At 32.1% G+C, this 22,148-nt stretch overlaps 1 protein-coding gene across 1 annotated transcript in view; it reads right to left on the minus strand.

Annotated features, from left to right (window-relative positions):
* Positions 1-21,664, minus strand: part of LOC131953449 (adhesion G-protein coupled receptor V1) — a 48,627-nt gene extending 26,963 nt beyond the window's left edge. Inside the window, exons 1-45 of the mRNA XM_059316633.1 lie at positions 21,490-21,664; positions 19,390-19,635; positions 19,051-19,152; positions 18,366-18,485; positions 17,746-17,868; positions 17,336-17,620; positions 16,933-17,191; positions 16,326-16,555; positions 16,107-16,218; positions 15,855-16,001; positions 15,580-15,728; positions 15,332-15,455; positions 15,004-15,218; positions 14,726-14,914; positions 14,149-14,293; positions 13,858-14,051; positions 13,515-13,638; positions 13,059-13,319; positions 12,791-12,920; positions 12,236-12,456; positions 11,822-12,036; positions 11,317-11,490; positions 10,951-11,196; positions 10,568-10,689; positions 10,333-10,461; positions 9,997-10,211; positions 9,232-9,470; positions 8,686-8,946; positions 8,231-8,368; positions 7,243-7,518; positions 6,682-6,891; positions 6,152-6,275; positions 5,678-5,962; positions 4,977-5,149; positions 4,338-4,596; positions 3,980-4,102; positions 3,705-3,823; positions 3,313-3,491; positions 2,958-3,132; positions 2,686-2,844; positions 2,188-2,551; positions 1,618-1,743; positions 1,314-1,499; positions 992-1,131; positions 357-456 (exon numbers count right to left, since the gene is read on the minus strand). Coding sequence (XP_059172616.1) covers positions 357-456; positions 992-1,131; positions 1,314-1,499; positions 1,618-1,743; positions 2,188-2,551; positions 2,686-2,844; positions 2,958-3,132; positions 3,313-3,491; positions 3,705-3,823; positions 3,980-4,102; positions 4,338-4,596; positions 4,977-5,149; positions 5,678-5,962; positions 6,152-6,275; positions 6,682-6,891; positions 7,243-7,518; positions 8,231-8,368; positions 8,686-8,946; positions 9,232-9,470; positions 9,997-10,211; positions 10,333-10,461; positions 10,568-10,689; positions 10,951-11,196; positions 11,317-11,490; positions 11,822-12,036; positions 12,236-12,456; positions 12,791-12,920; positions 13,059-13,319; positions 13,515-13,638; positions 13,858-14,051; positions 14,149-14,293; positions 14,726-14,914; positions 15,004-15,218; positions 15,332-15,455; positions 15,580-15,728; positions 15,855-16,001; positions 16,107-16,218; positions 16,326-16,555; positions 16,933-17,191; positions 17,336-17,620; positions 17,746-17,868; positions 18,366-18,485; positions 19,051-19,152; positions 19,390-19,635; positions 21,490-21,654 — 8,278 coding nt within the window. The 5' untranslated portion in view covers positions 21,655-21,664. The remainder of the gene's footprint in view (positions 1-356; positions 457-991; positions 1,132-1,313; positions 1,500-1,617; positions 1,744-2,187; positions 2,552-2,685; positions 2,845-2,957; positions 3,133-3,312; positions 3,492-3,704; positions 3,824-3,979; positions 4,103-4,337; positions 4,597-4,976; positions 5,150-5,677; positions 5,963-6,151; positions 6,276-6,681; positions 6,892-7,242; positions 7,519-8,230; positions 8,369-8,685; positions 8,947-9,231; positions 9,471-9,996; positions 10,212-10,332; positions 10,462-10,567; positions 10,690-10,950; positions 11,197-11,316; positions 11,491-11,821; positions 12,037-12,235; positions 12,457-12,790; positions 12,921-13,058; positions 13,320-13,514; positions 13,639-13,857; positions 14,052-14,148; positions 14,294-14,725; positions 14,915-15,003; positions 15,219-15,331; positions 15,456-15,579; positions 15,729-15,854; positions 16,002-16,106; positions 16,219-16,325; positions 16,556-16,932; positions 17,192-17,335; positions 17,621-17,745; positions 17,869-18,365; positions 18,486-19,050; positions 19,153-19,389; positions 19,636-21,489) is intronic.
* Positions 21,665-22,148: the final 484 nt, after the last annotated feature.

The following is a 22,148-nucleotide window of genomic DNA, read 5'->3' on the forward strand; positions in this document are numbered from 1 at the left end:
GTAATATTGAAATACATCATTTGTAATTTTTTAAAATTCAAGATGTGCCTTTTAGTGATGAGAGACAAGGCTAGACTTATATGACATGAATAAAAAAAAAATCTCTGAGTGAAGATGTTGAGCAAATGCATCAGCATTATTTTTTTCTGGGTGTGGGTCAAGCTTGATTTTTTTTTTTCAAGGGTGGTCAAGCTTACAGGTACAGTCCTCAGGGTTGTCTATATTTTTCTAACATATTTTTATCTCTCTTTGGGTAGTCAGTAGGGGAAGGGGTCACCTGGTACACACCACACACCCCTATAACTCAACATGTGGATAACCATGACTTGAGAAAAAATAATGTGAATACACATTACCTTGTGTGATGATATTCTGAAGCTTTAACTGATATTCTTCATCTACTTTAGGGATGTTATCAACAAGAACACTTAGATTTAATACCCTCTCGGTCTGCGTCTAATGAAATAATACACAGTAGTATTTATATTTTAATCAGTAATTGCCTATTTAATGTAGGAGGGCAATAAGCTAAAACAAATAATTGTAATATAGTCAAGATAATCTGAAAATGAATTATATAAAGAATCATTTCATACTTTTAATAAACATATTTAATAATATTGCATTTAAACACAACTATATGAGAGCTTTATACTGTATCTAACCTAAGTAAACTTACAGGCAGAAATACCAATGTATCAAATCTAAGTAAACTTACTGGCAGAAATACCAATGTATCTAACCTAAGTAAACTTACAGGCAGAAATACCAATGTATCAAATCTAAGTAAACTTACTGGCAGAAATACCAATGTATCTAACCTAAGTAAACTTACAGGCAGAAATACCAATGTATCTAACCTAAGTAAACTTACTGGCAGAAATACCAATGTATCTAACCTAAGTAAACTTACTGGCAGTAATACCAATGTATCTAACCTAAGTAAACTTACTGGCAGAAATATCAATGTATCTAACCTAAGTAAACTTACTGGCAGAAATACCAAAGTTCCATTACTCTGGGCAAACCTCTGTGATGCTACCTGACCATTTTTATCCTCAATACTCCAGTTAGTTGATACTGTACCAGAGGCAGGGAGTGATCTCTTCACTTTGATTTGAAATTTTTCTCCTGATTTAATAAAAGATAGTAAAATTTAAAAATTTTAAAGATTTAAAAATGTGTATTGAAGAATAGGATCTACTAATTGTACCTGCAATCATCTTACAAAATGTATCAAGACACAGCAAAATGTAAACAGATATCTCAGTTAAAAAAAACAAGCTATAAATAGATGTTATATTAGTACTTGCCTTCTTTAGTAAGAACAGAAGTCTTCTCAAATGTCAATACACCCGCAACATAATCATTGGCAAGTATGACAACTCTAACTGAATTCATGTCACCTAAGGTTGCTCCCCCTTTAGGATTACTTAAAACTATTGTCATCTCTTCATTGTCCTCTGGTATATTATCATCAAGTATTGTTATACTGATAACTGAGGATGAGCAAATGTTTTCAGTTTATCATAATTTCCAATATTATAAGTTTTATGACATTTAGCATGGTTTTAACCATAAAGAAAAATGTATAACTGTTTAAGTTATGAGCAGTACCTCGCCTAGTCTGGGCCACCCCAAATAAAAGTGTAGCTCCATCAGCAATGTAATCTTGACCATAAGTTGCAGTTCTGTTGATTGTACTTACACTCCACTCTACAGACACAGATCCTATACTTCCTCCTGTTCAAATAATCAAATTTAAAGCTAAAACAAATAACCATTAATTCACGTTAGCTTTGATTTTTTAATCAAGGTTTATTAATTAAATAATTAAAGTAAAGTAAAGAATCCTCTTTAGACCTAGCAATATATTGGGCAGATGAAATAGAGTTCATATGTTCCTTAACTTCATCATATGAAGGGAAGGTGTGGGTCAGCACTTTGCCCAGCCGCCTTTATTTTCCCTAAAGTGTTAGGTACCCATCAGAGCTGGGCTGTCACATAATTAAATAATTAATCATGTCAAAAGATTGTGTTCTGGTATGATTAGCCAAAATCAACTGACAAAATACCTCATTCTAGGCTACTTGTATTTTAGATAAGCGAGTAAACATTGAAAGAATATCCTGCATACAAATTAGTGGGCTTGTAGTTTAGATAACAGAGTAAATATTAAAAGAATACCCTGCCGTTCAACAACCAAATCCACTGCAAGCTGGTTAGATTCCAAAACTTGGATAACTCTGGCTGTAGTGTTGGATGCACTGTAAATACTGAACATCCCAAAAGCTTTGTCATTAGTTGCGATTATGATGCTGGCTTGCTGTAGTGGACCCAGTGATGGGGCATCAGTAGCCCCAGAACTATTGACAAGCTCAACACCTAGCAGTCTCAGGTAAAACTGCTCGTCGAGTTCAGGGATGTTGTCATTTATGATTGGAAGCAAGATGGAAACAGAAGATTGTCCATCTCCGATTATAACAGATGCTCTACTGACAACAGTAAAATCATCACCAGCCTTAGCTATATACATCGACAGTTCAGAAACCTAAACAAACAAAATATTATTAAATCATGCAAGCATTTTTTTTTTCAAAATGAACTATTGCTGATCTTAATAAATACAAAATATGTTAGGCCTATATCCATGTATGAAGTCCAATATAAACATAACAAACTTACTTTATTTCCATCTTTTTCATAATAACTGGAGTTTGATGAGGGCTGAAATGACTCACTACTAAACTTATTGGCGTACCAATTACAAATAATTTTATCTGGCGTTTGTCCATACTGAAAACTCAAGCAAGAAGTTTCAAGAACACAAGCAGATGCACAGGCCTGTGGAAAAGTTGTACAAGACATTATAACCAAGTACGTGCTTTGGTTAATCTTTAACATCTCTACAGAAGATTTGTTACAAATTTAAACAAAAAGAACACAAATGAACATGCCTTAAGTGTATCATTGAAGAGAGTGACATTGACAAATGTTCCTGTCTGAAATGGGATCTTGCTGACAGGAGCCAAGAACAATGTCATTACACTATCACCCCTTATGTTGATCAAGTCTATCAGTGTCATGGCACTTGTGGAGTAGAAGATTCTCAAACTGCTGTAGACGCCTCCACTAAATATATAAATATTCATAAATTAAATATTAGTTAAATAATTTCTTTAAATCAATTAAATTATAATTTAATGAAATTTTTATTAAACAAAGTGAAAAAAAAATATTGACTAAATTTTAATTATAATAATATGACAGTAAAGGATAAACTTAAAAAAAAATTAGAGCTTAACCTCTGACCTTCTGACAACCTGAGCAGTCTGTGACCCATCTGCTGGATCTTCTGCTACTGAGAAAACAGCAGAAGATAGCTGTACAGTTCCATAAGGACTGTCATTTGGTGCTATACTCAATATGAAAACATTCTGATCTCCTATTCTTCCTCCATTTGTTGCATTTGTTAGACGAACTAAAATATTCTGTTTGGAATAGGTAGTAATATTTTTGTAATCTAATTACGTAAATTAAAACACACTTAAACAAAAATATAATAATCACTAGCTCTTAAAAAAGAAATTTAAAAAAAATATATTTAAAGTTGAAGGAAAGAAAGTGTTTTTTATTGGAGCACCTTATCTTCACAGCTTGCATGTCTAAAATTGTACAGTCTACAATAGAGTATATGGACAAACCTCTGTTCCTTCTGGAATGTTATCAGCCAATATTGTGATATTAATATTTCTGCTTGCTTCATTGGTAACAAAATATACTTGGCCAGAGGCAGGAAATATGTCATCAGATGCTGGTACACCTAGGGCATTAGAATTATTGTATTAAACACAACAATTTAATGTTCCTTCAACTATATGTTTTTGTTTTATGTTTAAATGTGTATCTTTCCTACTCTATAACTGTCTTAATATTTTAACATATAAATTCCATAAAAGAGGTAAAAATAAAAGCATGCCATTTAGAGTTGCCTCCCAGTTGACTGTGACCACATCCATTGATCCCCCTGTTCTAGCTATGGTGATGTTTACACTGTAATCTTTTTCTAGTTCATCAACAGTCTGACCTTGAGCTACAAAGGCTAAATTGAGGGAATTTTTATATAAAATATTAAGTAATAAATGTATAAAATGTATAATTATATTATTATTTGTTAACAATAAGTAGGTCTTTAAAAACAATCAACAAAATACAAACCTTGCATTTTTTATAATCACTGATATAGAACATGAAATTAATTTAAATGGAAAATAAAGTTAGTACTTAGTAGCATATAAATAGACAACACTGACATAGTAAGAAATAGCATGACTTACTAAAAACTCCATTAGGATCATCAGATGCTTGTATAGTTATCACAGAAGTTCTCCTAGCTCCAAGCACAGCTCCTCCCATCACTTGGTCTATTAGTTCTATAGTAAAATATTCAGCCATTTCTGGTACTCTGTCATCAATAATTTCAACAGGAACTCGTTTTCTTGTCTCCCCTGCTGCCAGTATAATCACATTGGATAATACAACATAATCCATGTTAACCACAGCAGTGCCATCAATAACACGGAATGGAACAGATACCTGAAATGAAATGGAACATTAAAAAGAACAGTTACCTGAAATTTGGAAACATTAAAACTTTTAAATTTCATCTAGACAAAAGTAACGTGTAATTTATTTATTTTTTATTTGGCAATAAATTCTAAATTTTAAGGTTATAATAAAAATTGTAAAACTTCAAGTTTTTTAATGTATAAATAATCTTTAAGAAACAAGTGATTATAAAGAGATAAACAAGAGGTAAATATTAAATTGTCTAACTTTTTACAGCATTTATTAAGCATTTACAAAGCTATTAAATTAATTAATATAATCATTTAAAAAAATTATATAACTTGATTTGTTTCTTATCTATTTTTCAACAGCTCAAATTTTATTACCTAATCACAAAAAATACTCACTTGACCAAAGGATCCACCAGTTCTTGTCAGAAAAACACCAGGGGTTGGATCTGACTCAGCTACAGATATATTAGAGGGGGATAACTCTAGACGACCACTAGCATCATCATTGGCTATTATTATAATTTGCCCATATGTGTCTGTGTTTTGGCCCAGGCGGGGAGAAGATGGAACTGTAAAAAAAAATATTTGTCTTTATAAAATAATGTAAACACTGAAAGCAATGAGTAAAATCTATGGGAAATACAGAATTAACCTTCAGCTATCACTATCTAAAAGAAATTCTTTTTTTTATAAAAGTTATACACACACATATATATATATATATATATATATATATATATATATATATATATATATATATATATATATATATATATATATATATATATATATATATATATATCTGCCATAGTAAGTTTCTGAAACTTATTTTGAGAATTAAAAATTTATAATTAAAGAACTAAACAGTAATGTCAATTCACAGATGAAAAAGTTCTACATAAGAGGGTTATTTCTTTAAGGATCAATAACCAATTTTCTCCTTCTTTTGATAATGGATAGACATTTTTTTTTTAAATTAGGATAACTTTCACCCACCAGCTCTACTCACATAAAATAATAAGTTGCATTATCTCATTACTCAATGGTTTAGACTGGGTGATCTTTACATCAGTTCACCAACAAATGAAAGTTTGTACCTGGGTTCAACTGGGCTGCTTGTGTGAGCCTCACTGTGGTCAGTCTCACAAAGATGCTCTCATCCTCTTCAGGAATTTGGTCATCCAAAATGTGAAGCTTAAACAGTGCAAACTCCTGATTGGCTCCAAAGATCAATGTTCCTCTTGTTGCATTAAAATCATTTAAATCAGCTCTTGCCACCCCCACTGGTAGATAGGAGAACACTTCAGTTGGTGACAGGGACACGAAGTCCACTTCAACTGTTCCAAACTTTCCCGCCTGGCGCTGAACTGTAATGTTCACATCTGTAGAAAACATGAGCTTTAATATTTGTTACAAAATAATCATTATTTTACCCTCAGTACATACTATGAGATGTATTAAGCTAAAAATTAGAACTTTATCAAGGAAATGGCCATCTGGATTATTTTTTTTATTCATATAGTTTGAATAAAATAAAAATAAAAAATTTTATGAGAATATTCTAGAACAACCTTGGTCGATTTCCATGACTCTAACAGGTCTGAAGGCTGGAGTGATGATAAATCTGCCATATGGATCGTCATTTGCAGCTATTGTAACTGTAGCATTTATTCGAAGTGGATCCCCTAGTGAGCCCTAAGACAAAGTTAAAAAGTAATAAATTTCTTAAACAGATAAAAATAAATAACTTGTTTATAGGAGTAGATATATTCCCTTGTTATACTCATATATCTATAATAAATTTATTTTCATCTAAAATGTGTTTAAAAAATAACTTCATAAAGTCATAGTTATAGTAAAAAATGATAAACTGATGTGTTTTTTAACCACACAAACAGTAGAATCTATTTGGTAGTAAAGACATAATATTAATTAGCCTATTACTACCTTAATTCTTTTTAGGGGCAGATTTTAGCAGAGTAGGCAATTAAACTAAGCTCTCAAAACTTATTTCAAAACAGTTGAATCTCTTTCACCAAAGTTCACATATATAAGACAAGTCACAAAACAGATAGAACTTTTAATTTTAAAAAAAAATTACCCCATAAACTAAGACCAGCCTGACACGCACTATCTCATCAAGCTCTGGGATTGTGTCCCCTCGTACTTGAAGGTCAAGCGACTGAGAGGTCTGACCTGGCAGAAATGTCAGATTTCCTGATTGATTGATTATATCCAACCCATCAGTTTTGTCTTCATCAACTTCCCAGGCAACTCTTGATGTTCCTATTGTACCCAGAAGTCTATTAACCTAATAATAAAATAAAAAGCATGGTGAACATGTAAATGTGATATGAAAAGCATACATTTATCGTTTTTGGTTGAGATTCATATTAAAATGTTATAGCAATGGAGTCAGTGCATGTCTAAAGATGTAAGTGCTTAGCAAGAAAATTGATAATTCTCAAAAAATGTTTGTATTCAAAATATTATTGTAAAGTATCTAGGCCTAAACTATTTTTTAGAAATTAAAATGGAAATAGAAACCAGTTAAACAGAAGTAATTAAAATATGGATATAATGACATTAGAGCTTAAGACACAAGGAGCAAAGGACGGGGGACTTTAAAAAGTTTGAATTAGCATTATTGGCATTTTTTAACCTGTAATGAAACAATATTAAAGCCATCATCTCCGTCTTCTGTTCCTTTCACATTGAGTGAAGTATCAGCAAACTGGAAGACCCCAAATGCCCCATCTGATGCTTGGATTGTCACTGTGACTTTTTGTGAGCCTTGGCTGAGGACAGCTCCACCACTAGGGTTCAGCAGCTCCACCACAAACTTCTTCTCTGCTTCAGGCAGTGAGTTGTCAATCACTGTTATGTTGATCCATGCATAGTTCTGTCCAGAATTCATCACAACACTGCCAACTCCACCCTGTGACAGGAACCATTTAAAGTATTTTAAAATTTAGAATTTATTGCCAGACAACATTCAAGGCAATTTAATTTATAGTAGCCTAAATATAAATTTTAGTTTTTGATGTCAACTTATAGTTTTATCACTGTTTTTATGATTGTTATCTATATATGTAAAGTATACACAGTAACAACTAAAGCAATTGTGGAAATTTAAACTAGCTTTAAACAAGTAAAAGCAATTTTCTTCTTTTATTTAAAAACAAATTAAAAATGGAAATGAAAGTTAAAAATAATGGTTCAAATTGGCAACAAATCATCATAGAGTGGATATTGAATAATATTTTTAAAAATAATAGGGTAACTGTTCCTTTGCATTTTCTATCCCAAAATAAACAAAAATGTTTTTTAAATTGCAAAAAAATAAAAATTCTAAAAATTAAAATAGACTGTTCCACCACCACCAAATCTTAATATGTTAAAAGCGAGGATTTTTTTTTTGCATTGAGTAATAGTTTTTTTAAATGTGCATTTCTTACCGATATCTGTTGAAAGTATAATCATGAAAATAAGCGTTAGAATTTTATGTCTAATATCTCATGATTTAATATATTTATATTTCTAAAATTCAGATGTTTTACACTTTTAAAATGTCAATGAATCATAGATATTTTTATATAAATAAATATCCTATAAACACTATATTAAAAAAACAACATGAAATTTCCTACCACATAGTCAGGTGGAGATTTCCCCTCACTAAAAGCTGTCATGTCTATAGTTCTCCATTCAGTTCTGATGGTTCCAACATTGCCTTGAGCACGCAGCACCACCAGTGGGACTAGTCCTCCCTCTTCAGGCACACTCACCTATTGATATTAGAAACAAGTAAGAAATATTGGACTGATTCAATATTTTAAATAAATAATCACTTGTAAGTTGGGTAAGAAATATTATACAAAATCTATATTTTAAATATAACAACATTAATAAGAAAGGACTATAGTTGCATATATAGAATAGCGAATTTAGAGTTTTTTTAAATTGATATAGAAATTACTAAAAAAAATGTTTAAATGTGTACTTGGTTTTTTTTTTGCTTAAGTTAAACAAACCATACTTTCAAAAATATTAATCAAGCAGTTAACTTAAAAGAAGAAATTTATTAATGAAAGAATATATTTACTTCTATTGGTGCAGTGTTAGGTGGTATTAGTATAAAAGGTGCAGGAGGAACACCTAGTCTGTTTGAAAACTGTAGATAACCATAGGGGTAATCATTCTCAGCAATGGAGAGTTGCGCAGTTTGTTTGGTGGGATCTATGCTAGCCCCACTAGTGTTGGTGGATCCAACAAGACCATCATCTGACACAACTGATGTCAGGACAACTTCAAACAATTCATCCAGTTCTGGTACAGTGTCGTCAGTTACACGGATGTCAAAAGTCTAAATAATGCAAATCATACATCAGACTAAGTCAATAAAACCATAAATAGATTTTTAAAATTTATGTAGGAAAATAATGAATTTGCTTTGAAACTAAATTAAATTTGTTTTTTTTTTTTATATATATTTAATGAATAGATTAATAAGTAGCTTTTTTATATATATGTAGGTAATTAAACAAAATTTTATTTATGAATATGCTTTGAAACTAAATAAAAAAAATTATTTTTTAAATATATTTGATACTTTGGTATTTCACACAATAAAATATTTTATGAAAGTTACCTTGTTTCTCTCCCCTGGTAAAAAGACAACTGTTCCATTGCTGTTGTCGAAGTCAGTGGTAGCTTGCAGTGTGACTTGGTTCTGTTTCTGGTTGACAACCCATGACACAGTAACAGTGCCAGCGTCCCCACGAGTACGGAGCAATGTGCAAGTGATGGTGCCATTTTCATAGAGAACTCTGGATGGATTGCAATCTCCAGAGAAGCCAAACAATCCGTTTGCATTGTCACTTTTCATAACTGTTGCAAATAACATAAGTCAATCTTCTTTAACACATTTTCTTAGCTATTATTTATGTAGGACTATAGAAAAAGAAATAAAAATAAACTTACAGCAACTACAACTGTGAAATCTACTTGAATCAATTGTTTTTTTTCTCAAATTTAAAATTCTAAAAGAAAGTTAGGCTTTTCAAAGTTTCAAGGATCAAATCATAGTTTAAACAATGTTTAAAGGTCGAAATGCTACATTTTTCAGTAATAATTTTGACATGTTATTTTTCAACTTTTATACTGAATGCATTTTCAAAATTTACACGGATTTATTAATTCTAATAAACTAGATGTAAGTCTATCTTTAAAAAAATAAAACATCTTCTAATGAAAAATTAATCATAACAATTCAGCAAAAAGAGGTACACAAGAATGTGCTTATATTTATGAATAAATAAATTAGCTAGTGAAAATTTATTTTTTTAAGTAGTTCTATAAAAATTAATAAAAATTAATATTTTAAAAATATTTTAAGTGTGATAATGTTAGTTACCTGCAAGTGTTGTACGTGAATCAGTTGAAGCAAGAGTTGCACCCCCTACTGTATCTAATAGGATGACAATAAAAATCTCCCGGCTTTCCTCTTCAGTGTCTTGTATTGACGACACTGTGAAGTTCTGTGTTTTAACTCCAACATCATATGTTAATATTCCAGAAATTGGAGTGACGTCTTGGATGCTCGGCATGGTGAACAATTCAGCCACAGAACTGATTCAAATAATAAATAATGAAAATTAACATTATCATTAAGTATTTCTGTACATTCACTATTTTTATAATCAGATTAAAAGATAATCATAATTTATTCATTTAAAAATACTCCACTCACCGATTTTCTAATGCTCTCATGAAAATTCTGACATCTTGCATGTAACCAGAGAATAGCTCTAAACCTGGCGTACGAGCCCCAACTAGAAGTGATCCGGAGCCTTCCAGCATTGCAAAATTTGATACTGACCTAGCAATTAATGTAATAATTTATAAAAACAACTAGCCATTATGGCCAGATATATTTAAACAAATGATGATGTGGATATTTTAAAGCAAATATGAAACAAACTTACGATGATCCGACTAGTTTTCCATCCAAATAAAAGTTAAGTGTGTTCCATACAGACACAAATATGTGATGCCATTTCCCGTCCACTATTCCCATGTTTACATCAACAGTAAATAACTGATTTGACTGTTGGTATTAGAAAAATAATTAATTTTTTTTTCCAATAATGTTTCAAAAAGAGAAAATTGATTCAGTAATAGAAAGAAAGGTTGAAAACAAAATATGAAAAACTTTTTCAAAAGTTATAATGCGGTGTAGTTCAGGCACTTTTTAAATAGCTTTTATAAAACCTATTTTCATTCAAAACATGTTTCTAAGTGTAAGCAAAATAATAGGCTTACATTCGTAGTAATCAACTACTTTTAAAACTCTCTTTCCTTTGGTTACCTGTTGTTTGGTAGATAACCTTAGCTGGAGGGATGTTGTTGCTGATGTAGTGGTCAGCTTGAGACTGTAGAAGTGAGTGTTTCCATCACTGGTGCAGCGTGCTACAATGTAGCCACCAGTCAGAGGCTGCACCCAGGCAGACAAGGAGAACCCACTAGAAAGATCTGATAGGGCTGGCTCAAAGTCAGAGGTCACAGTAACAAAACTAGCTGGAAAAAATGTGAGTCTTGAATAAAAAATATTCTCCTGTCAAATCAATGTGTTTTTTGGCAGTTTATAAATTAATGAATCTCAACTCATAGAATATCGTTTTTTTATTATAAACAAAAAATGTTATATGTGAATTAATAAATTGGTAAAATGTACTGATATGCAGTATTTACTTGATACTCCAGAGAATAGAGCTACAGGAGTTGCTGTCCCTGGTCTCTGTTTAGATGGTATGGATGCCACAGTACTAGGCCACTGACCAGTAAAGAGAAGATCATATACTTGAGGTAATGATCCACCTAGTTTGTCTGAGACGATCTCCCACAGAACCTGTATTCATTAAGTCATTGAACAAGGTTATTTACAGTTTGTTTCTTCAGGTGTTTACAGTTTGTTTCTTCAGAGTTTTTTTCAGGTCCGTCCCCCCCCCCCCCCCACCTAAAGCATGTCCACCCCCAATTCCCGAATGAAATATAGTTTATATTAAAAATATATAATTTTACCCCTGCCCCCCCCTAAAGTTTTATGTGTTTCCCCTAGAGAAAAAAGTCTGAAGAAACACTGATTAAATTATTCTCAGAAGCAATTTAAGTGCTACTTGAATTATTTAAATTAAATACATTTTAGATCTAGATCTATCTTTTGAAAAAAAATTAAATACCTGAATTTTGTTTTGAGTTCCTTGGCGTCTTTCTACAACAAAATTAGCTCTGGTGCTTGCCTCGTTACCTGGGTAAAAATCCTCAGCTACTTCCAAATCTCGTGTTAGAAAAGCCATTCTTCCATACGGGTCATCACTGGTTGGGACTCTAACAGTAGCTACAGTTCCTGTTTTAGCCAGTGAGGCCAAATTCCCATTGGTGATTCCAATAAGTACTACAAAAATTTCAACAAAATCTCAATATAAATTTAAAATGACATATTATGATCAAAACTTAGAAGAATATAAGCAATTATTATTTTTCAAATCATTTATTTATTAGTTATAATGTAAATGTAATTCTAAATGTAATAAATGCTGTATAAATAAAACAAGGATATATTTTTACTAATAATAATATCACAAATGTGTTACCATCAAGTCTAGTGAGTGTCAAGAAAAACTGTTCATCAGGTTCTGGTATACCATCAGCTAACGGGGTTACTGCTAGAGGTTTTTGGCTTTCTTGTGACGAGAAGTCAACATAACCACTGGTAACTGCGAACTCATCACCGGGTGCTAACAGGACATTAGAGGAGCTCCTCAGCTCCCAGTACACTCTGACTGATCCAAAACTTCCTCTACTTCTAAGGATGCTGCAGATAACAACACAACAATGATTTAAAGAATAAGAAGCTGAGATTTTAATTATTTTATTCTACAAATTTCACAAATTTTAGTTATTTAAAGTAGTTTTATAATCAAATAGATAGTCTACTTTGTTTTGTATTGTAAATTAAAATTCCTCTTAAGACCTAGCAACCCATTGGCCAGTTCATGTTTCTTGACCTCAGTGGATGAGTCAGCACTATGCCCAGCCACCTTTAATTCCCCAATGTAAGTCAGGTACTTATCAGAGCTGGGTGCATTCAAGGATATAAATAGTTAAACAAATACTTAACAAAACAATGTAAATCAATGAAGGCATACTCATAGTAAACTGTGCTTCCCTCTTCAACTTTAGCATCAGCAGGTTGGGAAAAGTTAAATACACCATAGGCATCATCATTGGCAAGTATAACAATTGTTGCTGTTGAGTTACTGGTAACTATCAAATCACCTGATTCATGAGATAGACATAATTTGTTTGTTAAATGTATACAGAACAAAAAAGAATTTTAAATTATAAAGAGTAATATTATGAAAGACAGAATAGTCATATGTAAGCAAATATAGAAATATAGGAATCTCCACTGACCAGCAACATCAAAGAGTTGGACAGAAAATGTCTCATTTCCCTCAGGAATGTTATCATCTAGTACAGAGACTTGTAAAGATCTCTCTCTTTGCCCTGCAGAAAACAGGAGCAGAGTTGTTGGAATCTGGGTGTAATCCCCCTCTAGAAATGATGCCGAGCCATCTAAAGTGCGATAATGAACTCGGGACTCTGCATCAATTTTTCCTTGTCTGGTCACAGTCAAAGTTATGTTTTGTGGCTCAATAGCGTACACCACCATTTCTGAAATAAAATATAAACATCATTTACTTTATATCAAATATACACAATAAAACAATTTATATGCATATTCCAAGCTTGTAAATATCAACAAACGTTATGACTATAATGTGTCACAACACAGTCCTTGATTCTGTAAAATGAATCTACTAGTTAAGAAAATTTAGATAATTTTAATTATTTTTTAAAAATAATTACGAGTGAATTCAACAGGATTGTCATTTTCTCTGATGATAATTGTAGCCACCATTGGTATCCCAGCTATAGCACCATTCTGTGGGGCTGACAACTGGACCGCATAAGTCTCATCTGGTTCTGGAATCTAAATTTAGAAATATTTATGTAAACACATTCAACTTAATTACATTCTATTAATTTTTATTTTTTCTATTTTTGAATGTCAGTAACACAAGTAACCTATTCTTTTTTTTTAAAAAGTAATTGTTTAATTAACAGAATTAGTTGTATAATTATAAAACAAAATATTGACATTTATGTTATATTAGTTTCTGACTCAACTAAATTTTAAAAGAATTCTTACATCATCATTGACCACACTGAGTTTTATATACTGAACAGACTGTCCTGGTTCAAATATAATGAGACCAGATGAGGGAATCAGGTCATTCTGGGGACTGGGTGTAATTCTCCAAGACACATTGACTGAGCCAAATGTGCCATAATCTCGCTGCACAGGTAATGTTACATTTATTTGCTCCCCTGTCTGACCCTCACCTATAATAAAAAATAAAAACACAATTTTCCTTTTAATTTTATTTGAATAATGATTGAAGAATAGCTTACTGGTATTAAAATGTGTGTGTTGGCTAACCTGTGTATATGAGTGTTGGATCAGTGAAGAACTGAATGACTCCATAGGGGTTGTCATTAGCTGGTATTGTGAGGTAAATCACATTTCTTGAGCCAATAACAGACTGTTTTACAGAAGTCAGTACAAGCCTAAAATCCTCAGCTAACTGGATAAAATGAGCAATAGTTAACTAACTATTCATAAGTACAAATACAATTATTTTTTTTACTCTTACAGTACCATAATGTGATACTTGTATGTTGATTGATTATATTTTATGCTGTGTCTTTAAAGACATAAAGAAATATGTCTAAAAAATTGTATAAGCCTATATAAATTGTATGAGAACTATTTTTATGGATTTGTAATTAGCTACTGTTTATATATTGATAGATGTATACATTTTCTACGTATTAAAAAGTTTCCAAGTCAAATATAAATTAGATTATTATTAGTTTGAATTTAAAATTATTAAAATTTAAGGAGTTTAACATCCTTTATTAAATACAGATTTTTAACAGTTTTATATTACAAAACATATTTGTTTTAACAGATAAATGTTGATTAATTTTATAATATATAAAATATTTTTAGCTACCTCTGGTATTCCATCTTTTTTTGCTAAAATGCGTGCACTTGCTTCATTTACTCCAGGGGGAAACACCAGAATATTAGTTGCTCCATAAAACTCATCAGCTCCATTAGGTTCAATAGAATACTGTACCGAACTCTCAATTAAACTACCACCAATACGTTCAATAATTACATCAACTGCATCACCACCTTCCTGAAATATATAAATATCAACATTTTACAATAAGTTAAACATAGCCTCAGTTTATTAAACTATTCAAAACTTCAGCAACTGATACACACCGCTATAGTGTAGTTTGAGTTCATCTTGGAAGAAAACTGAAGAGCTCCTCCAGGGTTATCGTTGGCATTAATAGTGATGGTTACACTAGTTAAGCCTGGTCTAAGCCTCTGTGTATCACTAGGCTCTATACTGTCAAGTGTCACTAGCATATATTCATCTACTTCAGGGATGTCATCTGCCTTTATGCCAATTGTCAGGAATGTTTCTGACATACCTAAAAAAAAAATCACAATTAAAGGAATAATTTTTTTATAATAAAGTTAAATAAAAAGATAATATAAATAATATCTTTAGCATACTCTTAAATAACTATTAAAGATATGTTACCAGACTCGAGTGTTAAATTTCCTTGAAGTGCTGTAACATCATCAGCTGTGACATCTTTCCCAGACAACGACCATTTTATAACAGCGCGTCCACTCATACCTTCACGGCTGACTAGCAGGTTGACCTAGTTGTTTTAATGATGAAAAGTCACAAATGTTTTATGAACAAACTTTAAACCCCTGGTTACATCAAAATGACACAGTTATATTTTATTTGAAATCAGTTAAAAATGATTGAATACAAAATACCTGTGAAACTCCTGTACTAGGTTCATCTACAACCTGATTGCTAACATTGAAGAATCCTGTTTCTCCATTAGCTTCAGAAGAAGAGACTGAGATGGATACAGACTGACGAGCTCCTAGCTTTGGGCTATTGTATGCAGCATACATAGGAGCTTTAATAAATTAACGTCAAATATTACTTCAATGTATGGCCTATACTATAGATTCATAAACTGATAAACACATAAACAACATTTTAGTATCATAATTATGTGTATGTATAAAGTTATGGTACTTACGTGTCTGAAAGTCAATATTAGCAATTAAGGCTTTAAAAACCCCACCAATAACAAGAAAAGTGGAGGATCTGAGTTCAAATTTAGCTATTACAGGATCTTCACTAGCTGGCAAGATAACACTTTGCAAAGGGTTGACAAACACAGCATCTATTCAAAATAACATTGTTATAATGCTCATTAGGTAAACAGGAATTTTGTTTTCTCTTTGATATTTGACCTATATTAATTTTATAAAAAATAAAAATATATTACCAGATTCTGTATTAGTGTTGTCAATATAAGTTACTGTTATATTAGCAATTAAATTCAAATCTCGTCCTCCAGATCTTGTTATAGATAGCTGCAGTTGTCTCGGTGATTGGTTCTGTAAGTGTTATACAATAATTGAAAACACAAATTTCATATTATAAATGTTATTACTGCACGTATGTAACATACTGTTATCACTATAAAAAGCAGAAGGCAACTGACTGTAATGAGCTTATTCTCTGTACCAGGTCCAAACTCAACAGTCCCATACATATTATCACTGTCTTCTATTAGCAGTTGAACACTTGTTATCCCCTCAACTTTTGCTTGGCCGGTGACTGAATTTGATGTCAAATTCACTGAAAACATTTCTGATGGCTCTGGGTTATTATCTTGAACAACTGTCAGAGATATTTTAGCCTCGTTTTGGCCATTTGCAAATACCAGCAAACCTGAGGATATTAAGAGTAAAAAGAAACATAAATTGTCAATAACAACAAAAAATAAGTTTTATGTGAACTAGATGCAGTTACTAATTTTTGAAGACTAATTAAGATTTTTTAAAAATTTGCAACTAGTTTAATCATCAACGGTTAAGAGAAAGCCAGGCTTACAAATCTAATAAAAAGATAAAACTCATTATTGAAACATTGAAAAATTCGTCAAAGGTTTTAAAAATATCTAAATGACATTTTTGAAAAATGAAACATCTTATTATTAACTTAATTTTTTAAGGCTTTTGAGTGATTTATAAAATGCTTGAATCATAGTTGATTTTTTCTTAAATGGCTAATTTTAAGGACAAAACATGAAAAATGCATTGGCCTACCCTCTGCTGGTCCAATGTCATCAGTTACAGGAGCTGAAGATCCACCTAGCCTTAGTATTGACCACCGCACAGTTACATTTCCAAAAGTTCCATCAGATCTGAGAACTTGGAATTCTACAGTGGTAAAAGTATCTTCATTCACTCTTATAAATGGTGCATTGCCTTGTGTATCAGGTTTGAAGCTAAGAATACCACTTGGGTTATCATTGGCATTGATAATTATTGTAGCCACACTTGGAGAAATAAACACTGCATCTCCCTGATATTATACAGAAAACAATTAAAAATTATTTTATTCACTATTTGAGAATACTGCATAAAGGATCATAAAATATTTGCCCACTTTTAAATCAGGATTAAAAATAACCATTTCATTAGTAAAACATTTTAGTGATTGTCTTACCCTTAGATTTAACAGACGGATGTCAAAATTTTCCTCCAGTTCAGGAACAGTGTCATCAATAATATCAAAGGAAATAAATTTTCTGATTTCCCCTGGGCCAAATCCAACAGTCCCATCCTTCCCGATAAAATCAGAGCCTTGAAGAGCTGACTTACTGACAAAATTAAAGTCAGCATATATAGTTCCAGTAACAGGGCCTAAAGATCTACCATCTTCCATGAGGCCCCGAGTTACTGCTACACTCACTGTTCTCGTTCCTGGTCCCTCATCAAAACGATATTCAGCCTAGAGCAGATTTAAAAGGTGAGTAAATTTGTGTGACAATCTACAGGATTCAAGCATATAATGAATATTTTATCAGATAACTTACTAAAGCCAACCTTAATATAATATTTTATGTGACAACTTACAGCAGAGAAGCGAACAGGTGAATCGTTTGCTAATATTACAAGCTCTAATGTTTTTGGCAAAATTCTTGCACCATTACTCGCAGAAGACAAGGTAACAAAAAAACTTTCCTGGTCTTCAGGAATCTGGGGGAAAAATTTTTTTAGTATCCTCTAGCTAAATTTATATATATATATATATATATATATATATATATATATATATATATATATATATATATATATATATATATATATATATATATATATATATATATATATATATATATATATATATATATCTTAAGCATTATCCATTTAGTTTATGAAATGGAAAAAATGCAAAAAAGAATCTATGTTTAACAAAAGCATACAACACACCCATAAAAAATAAACCATTGTTTACATTTAAAACCAACACCATAAAAAAATAATCTAAAAGTAAATTTAATAGTTAATCTACCAATATAGACTACAACATGAGAAATGCTTCAAGAGATTTCTTTTAAATAAAATAAAAAGCTTCTTTTATTTATCATTGTTATAGATATTTTAGCATTTATAAAAGCTTCTCTCCATTAAATGATTCATAAGGCCAAAGATTATGCCTGTTTAGTCTTCTTTATATTATGTTAATTTCTTACATCATCTGCTATAATTTGAATTTGTATCGTTCCCTCTTTTTGCCCAGGTTGAAAAACCAGTGAGCCAGAAGCTGGCCTTACATCTCCATCAACAACTGCATCTGGTGAAGATGAGTTGACCTAAAGGTTGAACAGATTAGTAAACTGTTTACCAAGTGCAAGAATGTCCAAAGGAATGTTTAGTAGAAGTTGGATGTGGTAAGAATTGTTTTGGAGTCATTCATAAATGTTGACATGTGTATTTGAAGAGAGTTACAAGCAGATTTGTGTACTGTTGTGCTATATGGGAAAATGAAAGGGGGGGGGGGGGGTCAGGAAATCTTGTAATTAATTAAATAATTTTAATTTGTTTATATTAAACTGAGCCTGGTATTTTTGTTTTGACTGTCTATTATCTTAGAAGGGGGATGGGGAGTGCTGGGAGGGGAGGGGGAATAGCAATCTAATAAAATTATATGACATCACTTATTGATGGCTACATATATGAAGAACAAACAATTGAGAAACAAGAGAACAAATTAGCACACACAAAAGCAATTTAAGTTAATAATATGCCTCTTGTGAAATATATGGAAAAAAATGTAATGTTTTAAATTTTACATCAAAGTAATTCAAAGGATTCAGTTAACATATAAGCCTAATAGAGTAATTATAATAAAAATAAGTAGGAGGAAAAATTTTGTACCATGTAGGCGACTGTAATCTGTCCAAAAAATGACACTTCTCTTTTTACTTTTATTTGTGCTACAGATGTATAAGTGTACTCAGTAGCTACCAATGGAGATACCTGCAAACAAAGTGTTACAAACTTGTCACTGCGTCAGTGTCTTTGAAATAAGCGTAAGAACCTACCATATTATATTTATTATAACTCTTGGCATTTACTGAAACTAGGATGCAGTTAAATACTTAAAATAGATCTAGTTGGCAATCTATGAAAGTTATCACAATCATAAAATTCAATAACAGTTTTTTTTAAATGGAATCCTCTATTTAGAGTTTAGATCTAAAAATGTAAACATACTTCGCTGATGCTAAAAACTCCATAAGCATCATCGTTAGCTTTGACTGTAACAAGTATCCGTCTATTATTTCCCACCAGAATATTATTATCCAGTGTATACAGATGTAGGTAAAAAAGCTCATTGTCTTCCGGTATGTTGTCATCGAAAACAGCAAATGTGACGTTCATTTCTGAGTCAGCGCTTCTTGCTTCATACCTCGCTACTTGTGTGTCTCCAACAAAATCATCATTGACATCATTTTCAATCTAAAAAAATTTTAAATATGCAAGTAACATACGGAAACATACATTTTAAGAATGAAATTTATGTAAAAGGGAAGTAATAGATAATGTATTGGACTGACAAAGGAGGTACTTTTAACAGTTGTAAAGGTTGGAATATAAAACGTTCTCCTGAAGTTAAAACTTTTGTTTGTGTGTGGCAGGTACAACACGAATGTACATAGAAAACTAATTTAAGAACAAAATACAAAAAAAAATTCAATCTTTTTGTTCTCATATATTGCGACACGTGGAAGTTGTAAATAACACGAATCTTCATGTTCATATAATATATATCACACATTTTTTTAGAAAATAAGAACCAAAATTATTAATAAATTTACTAGTTACAATCGACCTTACTTATTGTCAGTGTGAACACCAATTTTTGACCTATAAAACTCCATTGTATCCCCAAACCCCGTGATAGCTACACACCTACCCACCACTAACCTGTCGGTAATAAACATTCAACTAAACATAAACACCGACTTGAACATACCAACCTTTCACCCTCCCACTAAATCGCTCACACAGCAATCCTTTCGTCAAACCCTCCCCCCGCCCACCCACACACACTATAAATAGTAACACCTCAGCAGTTAGATCACACAGCACATAATTTGACGCTTGGCTTGCCTTAAAAACACGCAGACACCCTCTCCACGCCTCGTCAGACACATCTACCCCCTCCCCCCCCTCTCCCCCTCTATCCACTTACCCTCAGACATGAAAACACCACTTTCCCTTTAACTGTTCCAACGACCCCCACCACCCACCCCAACATCAATTTCGAATATCTATTCATTTACTTATTTAAAGTTCTAAATCTTGTTTCTTTCCCCTCATCTTTCACACAGCAACCTTTTGAAAACTCAATGCGACCAGTACATAAATAAACACTCTTTCAACTAGTCAACTTAATTTGTTTCCCTACATAGAAAATGCTTCACTGTCCCATTGACATTCTCTGAAAAATTTCCTTTCCACTCCCCACCCAGACTTCTGACACTTTCATTTGACCTTCACCCCTTTTACTGTCATCCTTTGTAAAAAAAAATGTATAATCATATAGATCTACATGACATCATGTAAATATTCATTTTGTGCAAAACCTTTCATTTTCATTTGAAACTATGTTAAAAAAATGTGATGTTGATGTACTTGTTTTAATTGCAAATAAAAGTGTTAAAAAAAAAAAAAAAAAAAAAAAAAAAGGGTGTTTCTTCCAGACATCTCAATTTGAGGACACCCCCTTCTCGGAGAAAAGCAAGGGAGAAACACTGCCTAATGTCCTACTATACAATGCCACATTAATAGGCAAGTAATAGATTTACAAAATCAGCAAGAAAACAGCAATAAAACATATCTATCCATTGTTACAAATGACTGACTTTGTGCGCAACAAATCAAAGCGTATTCTCCCCTGACTATTTTTTACGCTTCAGATCTTTTTTTTTTGTCTCTGCCTAATTGGCTTATTGAATGTTGCTCTATGTTTAAGACTATTGTTAGAGTCAGTGGGTAATTCAGTCGCGAACCCCTTTGTCGAAAGCTTAATTTTGGGGAGATTTATATTGACCAGTCTTATTATCTAATTGACGCTCTTTTGAATGGGAACTTTTTGTCAAAGACTATTTTCTCGAAGTCAAAATGTCTTTGCCAAACTTCCTGGACCGATGTGTTACGTACCGTATTGAAGAGTTGAAAAATTACTTTTTCTTGCATATCATCTTTATCACAATTAATTACAAATTACAATTACTTGTTAATAAAAAATATAATTGTATGATATTTTCCACATAAGTTATGTAGAGTGATATTCAAAACACAACTTACCTCAACTATAACAACGAAAGCTTTGTCATAAATTCCTGTTTTTGATATCCTGACATTAAAGCGATCACCTTCCGCGACTTCATAGGACGAGTCAACAAAGTTCACAACGACCTGACAATCCACTGGCCATACAAGGATGACCACCACAGCAAACAGAAGCTGCATCTTGACCTCTTGTTACCCTCGGATTCACGACATTTCTGTTGACGGTAGTTTAGGTGAGCATCTTACAAGAAACCTCTATGTTGATCAGATAAGAAAACCCAATGTTGACTGAGATATATTTCTGCTTAATGAATTATCTAGCACGCCAAGGCGCGCTGGGTCGATAAATCGATCACAGAGAATTAATAATACAATTGCAATACCTTTATACCTTTAGAGAAAGAGATAGTAACTTATTTAATTATTGCCATCGTTCTTTATAGACCAACAACATTTATGGAAAACTCGCAATTAGTAGTATGGTTTAATAGGATCTAGGGGTCACCCATAAATGACGTCACGCTTTTTTGGACGATTTTTACCTCCCCCCCTTCCCTCCGTCACACGTCGTCACAAAAAGCCAGACCCCCCCCCCCCCCGCCTAAAATGACGTCACACCTCAACCTACAACCCCCCCCCCCTCAAACTTGCAGTTGAATTTTTTTTAAACATTG

This window comes from Physella acuta, unplaced genomic scaffold, assembly GCF_028476545.2.
Source record: "Physella acuta isolate Inbredline_101_S28 unplaced genomic scaffold, ASM2847654v3 ptg000923l, whole genome shotgun sequence".
Classification (NCBI taxonomy): domain Eukaryota; kingdom Metazoa; phylum Mollusca; class Gastropoda; family Physidae; genus Physella; species Physella acuta.